The 12,391-nt window shown below is 38.4% G+C and overlaps 1 protein-coding gene across 1 annotated transcript in view; it reads left to right on the forward strand.

Moving 5' to 3' along the window:
* The first annotated feature begins 970 nt into the window (after positions 1–970).
* The window catches only part of ENPP1 (ectonucleotide pyrophosphatase/phosphodiesterase 1), a 71,103-nt gene continuing 59,682 nt past the window's right edge, over positions 971–12,391 (forward strand). The window contains exon 1 of the mRNA XM_026120296.2: positions 971–1,107. Coding sequence (XP_025976081.1) covers positions 1,099–1,107 — 9 coding nt within the window. The 5' untranslated portion in view covers positions 971–1,098. The remainder of the gene's footprint in view (positions 1,108–12,391) is intronic.

A 12,391-nucleotide genomic window follows, 5' to 3' on the forward strand; every position in this document is an offset into this window, starting at 1 on the left:
GTCTTTTTCTGGAAAGTTGTTCTCCAGCCAGTAGTCTCTTGAGCTACACTGCTAGTGACTGCCCAACAGTGGAAATGCCTCAAAGTTTGCCAGGCTAATCATGCGTCTGCAGGACTCCTTTTGGTGCCAGTGGTTTTTATTTATTGTTATGAAATTTTCTTAGTGGGCAAATATAACCCTGTTCATATACTGCACACAGGATAAAAGAGCTTTCTTACTAAAATCCTGCATTTCAGATACGCCAGACATTTTTCTATGAGCAGTGTAACATTCAGCTACACAGACAGGAGCTGTATCAGCTATGAATAAAGCATTCAGTCTGATCAGCCAAAAAGCTTTTCATCAAAACTATGGGAACTAACAACTTCTTCATCCTCACTTCATTATTATCATATGTAGGACATGCCCCAGAACTATCTATCTGTTGAATCTCAGGAGTGACATTCAGCTCTCTGGGGAAAGAAGGAGTATGGGTGGGGAATGGCTGAGAAAAAAACATTTCATAAAGGAGTGCTTCTTTTACTTTATAGAATCCAGTCATGCAAGCCAGTGAATGTATTTTCCATCTACTCAGCTTTTCTGTCTTTTTTTCCCATTGCTATTTGTTTTCAGGAAAAAAGCTGACAGATTTGTGTCTAACTACCAAAACTACAGCTGTAAATACCATTTCTATCATTTCAAGAACATTTGAAGGATATTCCTATCAGCCAAGAATGCAAAATGTGCTTCAGAAATTATAGTTGTTTTTAATTTCGCTGCATAAATTTCTCCTCCATTTTAGGCAAAAGGATGCCTCTTCTGTGTCTGGGAGCGTATTTTTATGCAGCAGTGAATTCCAAAGAGCTTAGTTTGCAACTCTCCTTTCCAGTCTTCCCTAAAGGGCATTTTCTACATCTTTTCATCTGACTATTTTATATTCTTCTAAGCCTTGTGTTCAGATTACAGATGCTAGCTATTTCCCTAGCACCATTACACATTTCAGATTCATTTTCTGTTACAAGGGAGAAGGGCAGAAACAAAGCACTGTGTGAATGCAGAAAAAAATAAATTATTCAAGCTTTTGTTCCTCAGCATTTTTAAAAGCTTAACATCAGACCCATGGGAAAGGTGAGTTTAAACTGTTGCTTACTCAAATTCTTTCCACAGTACGAGAAATCTTGCTCATTTCCTTTCCTTGGTTATGAGCTGGATCAGAGTTTATGTGGTACGTAACTTAATCTTATGAGCAGTACATAGTTTTTAAAACAATTTAGCTGAATAGGCTTAGGAAATGCACACAGCATGTTCATGCAACTTCTAGTATTGGTTTTAATATGTTTTATTTATGAACCAAAACACTGTCAACAATTTTCAGGCTCTGACTGGAGTTTTAAACATGCTTCTGTCTGGCAGCGATTAGTTTCCTGCCACTGTGGTTCCTAAAGGCACAGTCACATGGAGTGACAGCAAAGAGGCAGCTGTCTGGTGGGAAAGGGAAGAAATGAGAAAGGAGAAGGAAATGGCAGAGACATGTTTCAAAAAGGTAGCATTTCCCTTGGGGATTGTGTTTTGGAGGACATAGGGATTGACCAACAACCCATATTTGTAGTTCACTCACAACATTAGGCATAAGAAGCAACAGCAACAATTGCTTTTGTTTGTACGGCATGTCACTGGCGATATCTGTTGTCCAGAATCTTCCTTTTTTCCCTGGTTCCTGCTTATTATCTCTCTGACTCCAGTGTGTATCTTTTCCTCCTTCCAGCCCTGACCATGCTTCTCCCACACACCTTTCATTCAGTGTGATCTTTGGCTTCTCCAGCTGTGGCCACTCTCAATTAAATGAGTCTCCATCCCTTTCTCCAACTTGGCCATAATTGTTTGGCCCAGGTGTTCCTGTGCTGGTCATGTTCTTTAAATAATTAATTTGGAATAAGACCAGTATATAAATGAGCTCCTTGCTCTATATTTCAGACTGTGATCACTGCTACTCATGCTTTCTTAGACCAGAAATCATGCTGCTTCTGCAACTCTTGGCTTTCAGAATGCTTAGTGTAGAAGTGATGGATTCAGCTGTTAAAACCAGATGGCTAAAGAAATAGGATGAGCTTTGGGAAGTCCAGAAATAAACCATTTTTACTGACAAAAGACTTTAGAATTTTATCTCAGTAGGTATATCTTTATAAATGTTCTCTGAGATACTGTTTTGATCTAGCATATTGGTATAAAGACTTTCAGATAGAAAATTTCTGTCAAGCTGAATGACTACTTACAAATGAATATAATGGTATGAGAAACACTGTAAAACTGTATGGGTTACAGAAGTTTTCCTTTAAAAAAACAACACAAACATTTTCAGGAAATAGAAATAGGAATAAAAATAGAATAAAAGGAAAAAAAATGTTGTGTTGCACCAAGACAAGAAGTATATAGTTCAAAATAGCAGAAATTTTTAACTGCTGATAGTGTAGTTAGGGAAAGCTTCCTCTTTTCCAGTCATGAACAACTTGATACAACCATGGATAGATTGCTGTAATATTGCTTGGTAAATTTGCAATTTTACTGCTGTAAGAAACTCATTTTGGCAGAACACCACTAATGAATAAAATAGTGTTCAAAGGGAAGTTGTCTATTTGATTTCTGTAATATCTCAGGAACTTTCTGAAACCTTCTGTAAGAAAGATTATCATTTCTTCAGAAGAATTTTTTTATATTTTTTGTTTTATATTTTGTACAATTAATGCAGAATAACAGCAGAGCAAACAACACTAACATGCTTTGTATGTTCTGGCTAAAGCTTCTGCCTTTATGAATCACTGAATCCACAGTCTAACAAAACTACACAGCATCCTGGACAGCTATAGCATGGGATAATGATATATGGGACATGACACACCAGTAGGTTGTGTATGCTTAGAGATTTTCCTGTGTGACATTGTGGATTGTTTACTGAGGTTTGAGGTTAAACTGAAAAAAACAATGATTTCCTCGTGCCCTCTGATAATTTGTCTGCTTTTTAACTACCCAGTTTCATTTGTGGACTGCTGTCGACTTCTGAATATTGCTTTTAATACAAACAAGCTGTTTTATGTGTATTGGTGTCACATTTATATAGCCACACAGGCTTGGCTGGACTGAGAGACAAATGCAGTGATGCCATAATGACTGGAGTAGAGAAGAAGAAAGGAAGAATAGTGTAGTTACCTCTTTAGATACTATATCTGAATGGTTTCACATATACTACTTGCTACTTGCAAGTTTGGCCTGCTCAGACTGGCTGGCAAAAGGATTGTGTTGTAAACCTGGGATGACCATCAGCAGCAGTGAAACTTCTAGGAAAATGGTTTTCGTCATCCTGAAGTCTGTACAGAGTTCACTCTGATCTGCAGCAGTCTCATACCTAACCAAAAGCTCATTTCAAAGCGAAAAAGGGTGTGCTATCACTGGTGGCACCTCCCCATCTTGGATTGCTAGTAGTCAGTAGCATGGCAGCTTGGTAAATAGTTGTTTACATGGTCCCCTCAAGGTAGGTGCTGTGGGTGACTGAGCAGAGCTGATGTAAGGCTGGCTAATGCACAGTGATGACTAGTGTTTAGTAGGTGAAGGGAACTTTACACCAAAATAACTTCCAGTTACTGAAGAGGTGATTTCAATTTGGAGTGGGAACAAAGGAGAGATCCTGGTACGATATGGAAAATGAAGACCCTATATTGTTACCTGCTTTAATCTCTTCTCATATAATAAGAGATTAAAAAATTTTGTCTTATTAGTAGAGCAAACCAGAAGCTGTAAGGAGATTAACCACTCTTTCTAACTGTATTGCTAGGAGTGATAGTAGTGATGAACACCAGAGATAGTAAAAAAGTTACCTATGCTACAGAACAATGTTGGCACCAGATAATTATGTACAAATTTGCTAGGAATAGATTTAAGCTGGAAATCAGAAGACAGATTCTTGCCAGGAAGCTTCTGGAACAGCTACTCAATGGAAGTTGCTGGGGAAAACAAAAAATACTTTTAAGAAAGACTTTGGTCAACTTATGAATTGGCTTGAATGACAGTTACTTCAAGGTCTTTCTTGAGAAACTTCTGTGGGCTTATTGCAATTAAAAAAAATGTATCTGTGTTGTCAGGAGCATTTTTTGTGCTGCCATTACAGCAATCCTAGCTCACACTCTGCTTCCATTGCTTGTGGATCATCTTCCTCAACACTTGGATAAGAAAACTGTTCCCTACTTGCTTTGCTTCCAGCTGTATTTGTGAGGTTGGGAAGTATGTGTGTGGATGACCGAAGGCGAAGGGGGAATTTTTATTCCAAGGGTGGAATTGTAATGTGACTCATCAATATCTCCTTCCTGCATTGACTGTGTTGACTGTTTTGCAGAGCATCTGCAAGAAGGAGAGAGAGGGAACCTCTCTGAAAGGTGACTGAGGAGGTGTTACGCAGAGCCAGAGAAAGTGTCTGTACAAAGTGCCTTTGACTAGTTAGGGGAAAAGGGCATGGACAGAACTGGTCAGAAAAAATAAACAAAACTTAGTTCTTTTTTTTGTCTGAGTTAGTTAGGTCACTGAGATTAAATCATTTTGCAGAGTCTGACTTTGCTTTCAGTGGCGCCCCAACACAACCTTGTCAGCCAAACAATTTTCAGAGCAAGCTTAGATTCCAACGTATCATTCCTCTGCCTTTTTTCAGGCTCCCCATGAGCTGACAGACAGCTTGAACTCACTGAGTCCTGGCTCACAACAACCTGGTTATTGGCTGCATGAGCTGACAGAATCTGAAGTTTGGAGCAGCCTGCAGGCACAAGCTTGATGCTGGATTTTGCACAACTTCAATGAGTGTCTTAATAACCAGCCTATTACTTGTGTTGGTATCTTTCTGTCTGACTGCTCTCCTCATTTGAAAGATGGCTATGACCTGGTGCAGAACTTGAGACTGTTTGAAGTCTTAAAAATTCCCTGAAGACAGGAAAGTTCTTTCCAGCACAGCATTTCTGCCATGAATCTCTTCTTCAGCTCATCCAGGACCCCTGCTGCTATCCTCTCTTTCTTTGCCAAAAATCGTATCTCAGCTTGGCATAAGAAAAGGAGACATGAATTTTAGTTGGAACATATACAGAGACCTGGGCAAGGCAGCCTGGCTAAAAAGAGCCCAGAAACAGGATGGAGGATGTAGTTACTGGATATGCTCAGAAGCTTTCATTGCAGACAAGCTGCCTTACAGGTAATACCCATTCATATCAGCTGAGAGGAGAGTCAGCCAGAGATGGAGATGAGATGCAAGAGGCCGAAGACAATGCAATATGCTAAATTTCATATGACACCTGTTGACTGAGTGACTAGTGTGTGAGTATCATGATAGCTGGGTCTCTGCCTCTATATCATTTTGGATACAGCATACTGCTGTCGATCACTATTCATCAATGCACAAAAGACTACATAGCTATTAATCCTGGGGTTGTTGGACAGCTGAAAGGCCTGTTTGTTTTATAGCTTGAGCACTTCCAGAGTAGTTGAAGAAAACAGATTCCGCCTTTCTGTCCACCTTTTAAGCATCCAGGTGACACACAATGTATAAGATCAAACAACAATGACCGAGAAATCAACTCCAAAAGAAGGGGGAAAGTTGTTTCAGAGGGCAAGTTGTTTATGTGCATGAGCTGATGTATAAAAGTGTAATTGATTTGCTGGAGCTTTGGATTTTTGTACTGTAAAAGAGGAAGATGAACAGATATACGGCCTTGTAGCTTTTGTATAAAAGTTAGACCAAATATTTTTCACGCAAACCTTGCAAGGATTTAGTATTTGTGTACTAATAAATTGTGTGGTAGCCTTTCTCTGAAGTTCACAGTGTATTACTAATGCTTACTTATCTCCGCTCTTCACATAACACTTCTAAAAAGACAGGCATCTCGCCTGTACTTCAAAACATTAAACTAGTGTGCAAAAAGGAGTATAGTAATATTTTCCTTGCATCCTTCAAACCCATTCCCTTAATATTTACCTTGCAATAAACAGTGAGGAAGCTAAACAATAATATTTGTCAACAAATAGGCTTTTGTTTGTAAGCAAACTGCACACTGAATGAAGTACAAAGGTAGTGGCATCACTGGGACTGGCCACCAGTGTTTAAGGTTCATCTCACATTAAGTCTGATTATCTGATGACAAGTGACTAGTTCATTTTTGGGACTGGTGGTTGGGGTAAGAGACCAGGTGTTCCCTAGGAGGAGGTCCAGGTGTCTTTCCTGTATAAATAGGCCTCTTTATCAGGAGGGTCTCCTGACAGGTCTCAGCATTATCATGTAGGAATTCCTCATGTTAGAGAGAGGCAAGTCATGGAAAGCGCAAGGTTTGGGTCTCCTGTGCTCTAAATCATACTAATCAAATGGCTTAGATCCTCACAGGGGAACTTCTAGTTAAAGAGGAGTGGGTCAAAAGCCAGAGGAAATGGCTCTGTGAGGGATCAGGAGAAAATACGTAACAAGGAACTACGGCTTGTCTACATGGGGAAACAGTGCTGTATCCTTTCTGTGGAAAAGCTAATTTGCATTTACAGAATCCTGTTAGACACTCCCATTGCTCTCTAAGAACGCCAAGAAGAACAGGGAGCTAAACCCCAAAGTTTTCCTTATTTCATAATAGCTTTCTTCTTTATACATGCTCTAAAAAGGCCATGGGGGGATGGTGGATTGCAAAGTCAGAGGACTATAGGCAATGACTTCTGACTGTGAATTACTTCATGTTAAGGAATTGCTCGCCTCCCCCCCCCCCCCCCCCCCATCGCCCCCGCCCCCGGGCCAATGGAGAGCAGTTCAAAGTAAGCTCTGGATCTTTTTCTAAACAGGTTTGATTAAAAACATGATTTCAGATTCAAAGAATAAGAAAATCTTCCCTAGCTGTTTGATTAATGGTACTAACTGTGTGTCACAGGATATCACTACGAGTGAACTGGTTGTCATTGAACGCTGTCAGGAATATTATTGCCACTAAACAAGTTTGAAGTGGTAACCAACAAAGAAATGCCTTAGCATAAAGGGTTTGAGATCTTCAAAATGTCAGCTATCATTACTTTTCAGATACTTTCCCTGCAAATTAGGCTTCAATTTAAAAGATAATAGTAAGTAAGAGGGTGACTAAGTGCAATGTCCCAGTGGTAAGTTACACCCTGAAAGTATAATAGCAAGATATCTCCCAAAGATATGCTCTTCCTCAGAAGCCTAAATGGGTGGCCAGAGACAAACTGCTTTACCAATAACTTGCAAACTATGTGGCCAAGATATCTTGTACATAAACTTTCCATGATCGCAAACAAATACAAACATTCACTAAAAATTCATCATGTATCTTTCTGGATAGGAGTAAAATATTTTTTTGACACCACTAATATCCCAGTTGGGTCAGGTCAACCTTCCTTAAGATATGTGGTTGGGTTTGGTTGACAATATTAGTTTTTAAATGGGACAGTCCAAGAAATCATCCTGACAAAAGGCTGACTGTAAAGGTCTTTTTTCTTTCTTTTTTCTTTTCTTTTTTTTTTTTTTTGAAAATCTAAATAGATAGAAAAATAGTCAACTCTTAAGCTGTTCTCTGGAGGAGTTCCTTAATAGGTAAATTTCATACATCTTCCTCTTTTCCAGGTTCTTATTGCTAGCAAGAAGAGCACATATGAAAACACAACACTTGCATTTGTCACTTGCTCCTCAGGTGTCTGCATTACTTACCATATAATGAATAAAGCTAAGTCAAGACTTGTTGAATGACACAGAATTTCTTGTAAGCGATGGACTACTGAGAAACTGGGGACAAGTAAGAGTGAGCAAGGGTAGCTAGTATGGAAGGAGCAAGTCTATCTCTGATGTCTGAAGATAATCTGGTAATGGCATGTCCTCACCAGGGAATGGCTGAATTAGCTTAATGTAGACACCCACAGAAAAGTTTTTTAAGGAATCTGACAAAAATGATTTGGGAGTTTTAAAGGAGATAGTTAACACTACTTTTCAGAAGTTTCCTTTGCAAATTAAGCTTGAACAAAGACTGGATTGAATAGGGAATGGGCTGAGAATCTTCTGCTGACTGAAATCCCCACTGTGCACCTGAAATCAGCAGAGGGTGAGCAGGACATCTGGACCAGAGTGGATCTCAGCCATATATTGACATGACAGTGTAATGACAGGCATTTATTCCTGACAGCAGGAACATATAAGACCCTAATATTAGATCATTTTTCACATCAGAAAAGAGTCATAGCCTTCCTGAGATAAACATGATTCTAGTCAGCCTATTTAGAGGTTATTAGACAGCTGCACATTTCATGGTGCATTTATATATATTGCTCTTAAACAGTGCTTGAGCTTTAAAAAGTGCTTGTTCATAGGCATGCCAGGATTACAAAGCCAGATGTCCAAATAAGGCTGTGATGGTCAAGAAGCATGGAATATTTGTTGTTATTGTTGTTATTCTGAAGCACAGAAATCCCACAGCTAGATTACTTGCAGGCTTTATGGCTGTCCCTTTATAGAAGAGAAATTTGCTCCAAACAATGAAATATTTTTCTGGGGGTTTCATTCTATTCAATATGATCATCTCCTAAACTTTTAATGCTTGTATGTACAATCCTGAAATTCAGATAAATGAGAAACAGCAACTGAAATATTAAAAAGCAGTGATACAACCTCTGCTCTGTTTCCTCCCAGGTGTTCCTCTCCTCCCATTCCCCTCTGGGTATCTTTGAGTTATATTTTTTCAGTTTTGCAATTGATCTTAACATTATATTTATCAAGTCTTTAAACTTCTGTCTTTTGCCTTCCCAATATTTTTTTCTGAAAAGGAATAACAAATGGAACACTTTTCATTATCCCTGCACATAGTATTTTAATTATTTGTGTGGATTTTATTGAGTAATATGATATTTTACAATACCAGATCTTTCCTGAAACAGGCACCAAGTTCCTGGAGCATTTGTGGTCTCTGCAAACAGTGGAAGAAACAAATTGCATTGTGAAAATCACAAACATGTTTATTTCATGATCATATGAAGCAGCCAGTCTTAAACTGGCTTAAAATTTAACAGTCTTAAAATTCTGGGAACTTTTTGAAAGCAAAGTCTTTTTCCAGAATCTTGTTTTGATGACATTTGAATATGTCCATGTGAAATAGAAGTTGTTCCAGCAGTGAAATACAAACTTGGCATTCCATGCGCTTGCTTCCAGTAAAAAGGTTAAGAATGCCAGGGATCGTACTGTGGAAAAGGTCTGTAGAGAAAAGCAGCATCTGAATGGTAATGCTGCTGCACAGGACACAGGGCTTTCTCAGATTACCCTGACCCACATTTCTTTCTTTCTTTCTTTTTTTTTCTTTCTTTTTTTTTTTTTTTTACATCATGACAGTAAATACAGCAAAAAATTGACCTTGGTAAGGCTGGTTTTAAGTCTTCTGGAGTCATGAATCTTTTTTTATGGCATAGTACTTCACTGAATTGTAGCTCAAAATTAGGGCATGAGTTTCACATTGATGTTCAGATTTCACTTGGCTTATGAAGGTGTGGAGCAGCAGCATTCCTGACTTAAAGATAATTTTCAAGTTACTTTTGAATAACTTTGTCTGGAAGATACATGACTCTCAATTACCTCAGTAATTTTTCCAGTGTAGGTGCAAGTGAATTCTTCTGGGTAATAGGCTTTTCTGTGCAGACCTCTGAGATATGTTTGGCAGATTAGATATTAGAACTGTGTTTGCTATAGAGATTAAACATGATAACAGTATAGTTATAATGATTGTTTGCTTGAGTAGCATTAGAGCATCCAAACATCTCCCATAAGTATTTTATTAGGTGGTAATTGATGCTTTCCACCAAATAGTGACAACACATTCATTGTGTCAGGATTTTGTAGCTTAAAGGGGTCTAATCAGTTTGTCCAAAATCAGATAAATCCATTTTTATATAGCTTTCAGAAACAGGCAATCACTGTAAAGCAAGTGTTCCCTGTTGCTAAAATAAAGGCTTTTCATAGTTTGTGTGTATTGTTGCCAGTAGTCTAACTACTGCTGTCATATTAAATGTGCAATAAACCATGTGCAACTAAAGACTGAACACAGGCAGGCTTGTGGCATTCTTCAGTGATCCAGGAAAGATTAGGAGATCAGACTACTATCCTTAGATCTTCTTACTCTTTCTAAAGATCAGTAAAACAGCCAAAAAAGTGGGTAATACTTTGCAAAAACAATTTTCTTTGTGTACTTACCAAAAAAGGGGCATTTATATAGCAAGATTAGCAGACTCTGAAACAAGCAGTTATGAAAGACTACGTTATTCTAAGTGTTTTCCCCGATAAAGGGAGAAAAGTTCAGAATCTGAGTCTTGCAATGTGCATCTTGGAATTTTATCTTGCCCTTGTGTCTTGGATCTTTGCTCATCTGTGTACTATCTGAAATTCCATGAATGCGGGTTTTACAGATATAATTCTCACAAATACAGTTCCGCCCATACTGTCCAAAGCACCCATAAATGCCGTGAGATTTCTGACTTCATCTTAGGGATTACTGCCAGACACAATAAAGCACTCTATTTCAGATATACCTCCAGGAAAAAGCTTTTCTTTTTTCTGGTGATCTCATCATGTTCTACTCTGCCAGAATTCTAGTACCAGCTGGGGTAGGTTTGTGAACAGATCCATGATCCCTTGTAGATGAGCAGCGTTCAGCAAAATGATGCATATTCGGACAACATGTATTCATCTTGCTATGGCATGTGTGGGTTTTGGGGGGGTTTTTTGAGTGCATGCAAATGGTCAGTCTTGTAAGATCAAGGTTCTGTTGGTAGTCTGAGGCTGTGAAAGATTTTGTACAGGGAGAGGGTCTAGTGAAAGGAGTGGTTTGAAGAGTAGTGGAAATTATTGCATGAGTAGGTGTTTTGCCAAAATAAATTATTGATAAAGGTTTTCTTTGTGGAAGCCAAACATTGGTGCTAGATTGAGACTGCAGCAAAAAAAGTAAGCTTAGAACTTAGTCTGCTTCCGTATCTCTGGTTTCACCTCTGTGAGGAAATTGTACTATCAGTCCTGAGCATCTACTAGTTCTTGGGAGAGTAATACTTTTGGGATATTGTTGGTCAAACAGGCAAAAAAATGTCTTGGCTTAAAAATGCCCTAGACTACATGTTAAACAATGATCCCTCTTATAAATACAGACTATCATCTTGAATACAGGGTATTACCCTGACTAGAAAATCCTGAGACATCTAAAATGCCAACCTGGAATACCAGAGAAGGAACATCAGAAATTTTCCATAAATTATTCTGTGAAGTGTTTTCATAAATAGTTCAAAAATCTTTTTTGTTATTAAGCATAATTTGGCACAAAGGTTGGAGTCCAAAGGAAAACAGCAGAAACTAGGCATACACCAACAAGCTTTTTGCTTGGTAAAGAAATGGAAAATGTGAAAATCTGTTTGCTACAAAATGGTGGTATTGCAATGAAATTAACAGTCTGAAACCCACCAATTATTGTAGCAGTATTTGTCACACAAGATAGACTGGAAGGGACTTCACAATTTCATCTGGTCTGTTCCATTTTTCTGAGGCTGGAGGAAGTGGTTTAAACCATTCCTGATCAATGGAGATTCCTGTGATGGAGATTCTGCAACCTTTTTAGGGACTCTATTCCAGTGCTTCACTCTCTTGCATTACTTTGTGCTTATTACTAATCTAAATCTCTGTTACTATACTTTATCCTCATTAATTCTTATTTTATCTAGCTTGGACAAGGAGAACTGCTGATTCCCTTTGTGGCATATGGAAGACCATTACCATGTTCTCCATCTGTTTTTCTTAGACTAAACAACTGCACCTCTTTCAGTCTCTCCATGTAGGATATTCTTTCTGGATCCTTGACCAACCCTGCTGCTTTTCCCTGGTCCTTTTTTCATCCTTTTCTCTCTATGCTGTAATATTGTAAGCAATGTGTATCTATCTAATCTCTCATGCTGTTCATCAAATTGTGAAACAGATGCTCTTTCATCAAGGATGTCTTCAACTCCTGTGAAGTTTTAGAAATACTTTGAGTATTAAATAAAACTCTAGGAATGATATCTCAGAAACTAAGAAAAATTTGTTCATTGATTTTTAGAATAGTTTTACAATGTAGTTCTCATATAACAATGGCAGAGAAGTCCTTATACTGGAAACAATAGCATGAACTTCTTTCTTCCATCTGTGGGTTTGATGTGTGCTTGAATCTCCCTCAGTTTAGCAAGGAAATTTAGATTATGAGGGCAAGGGGGTGATTTCCTGAGGTGAATTTAGCTCAGACAATTTCATGCTGTCTCACTCTACTGAGGTAAAGATACGGCTTTTGGCAGTTTGGATCCTCTTGAAGTGTTTCATTAGCAGGAATGATGCAACAGGTGGACAGAG

Source organism: Dromaius novaehollandiae, chromosome 3 (assembly GCF_036370855.1).
Source record: "Dromaius novaehollandiae isolate bDroNov1 chromosome 3, bDroNov1.hap1, whole genome shotgun sequence".
In the NCBI taxonomy this organism is placed as follows: domain Eukaryota; kingdom Metazoa; phylum Chordata; class Aves; order Casuariiformes; family Dromaiidae; genus Dromaius; species Dromaius novaehollandiae.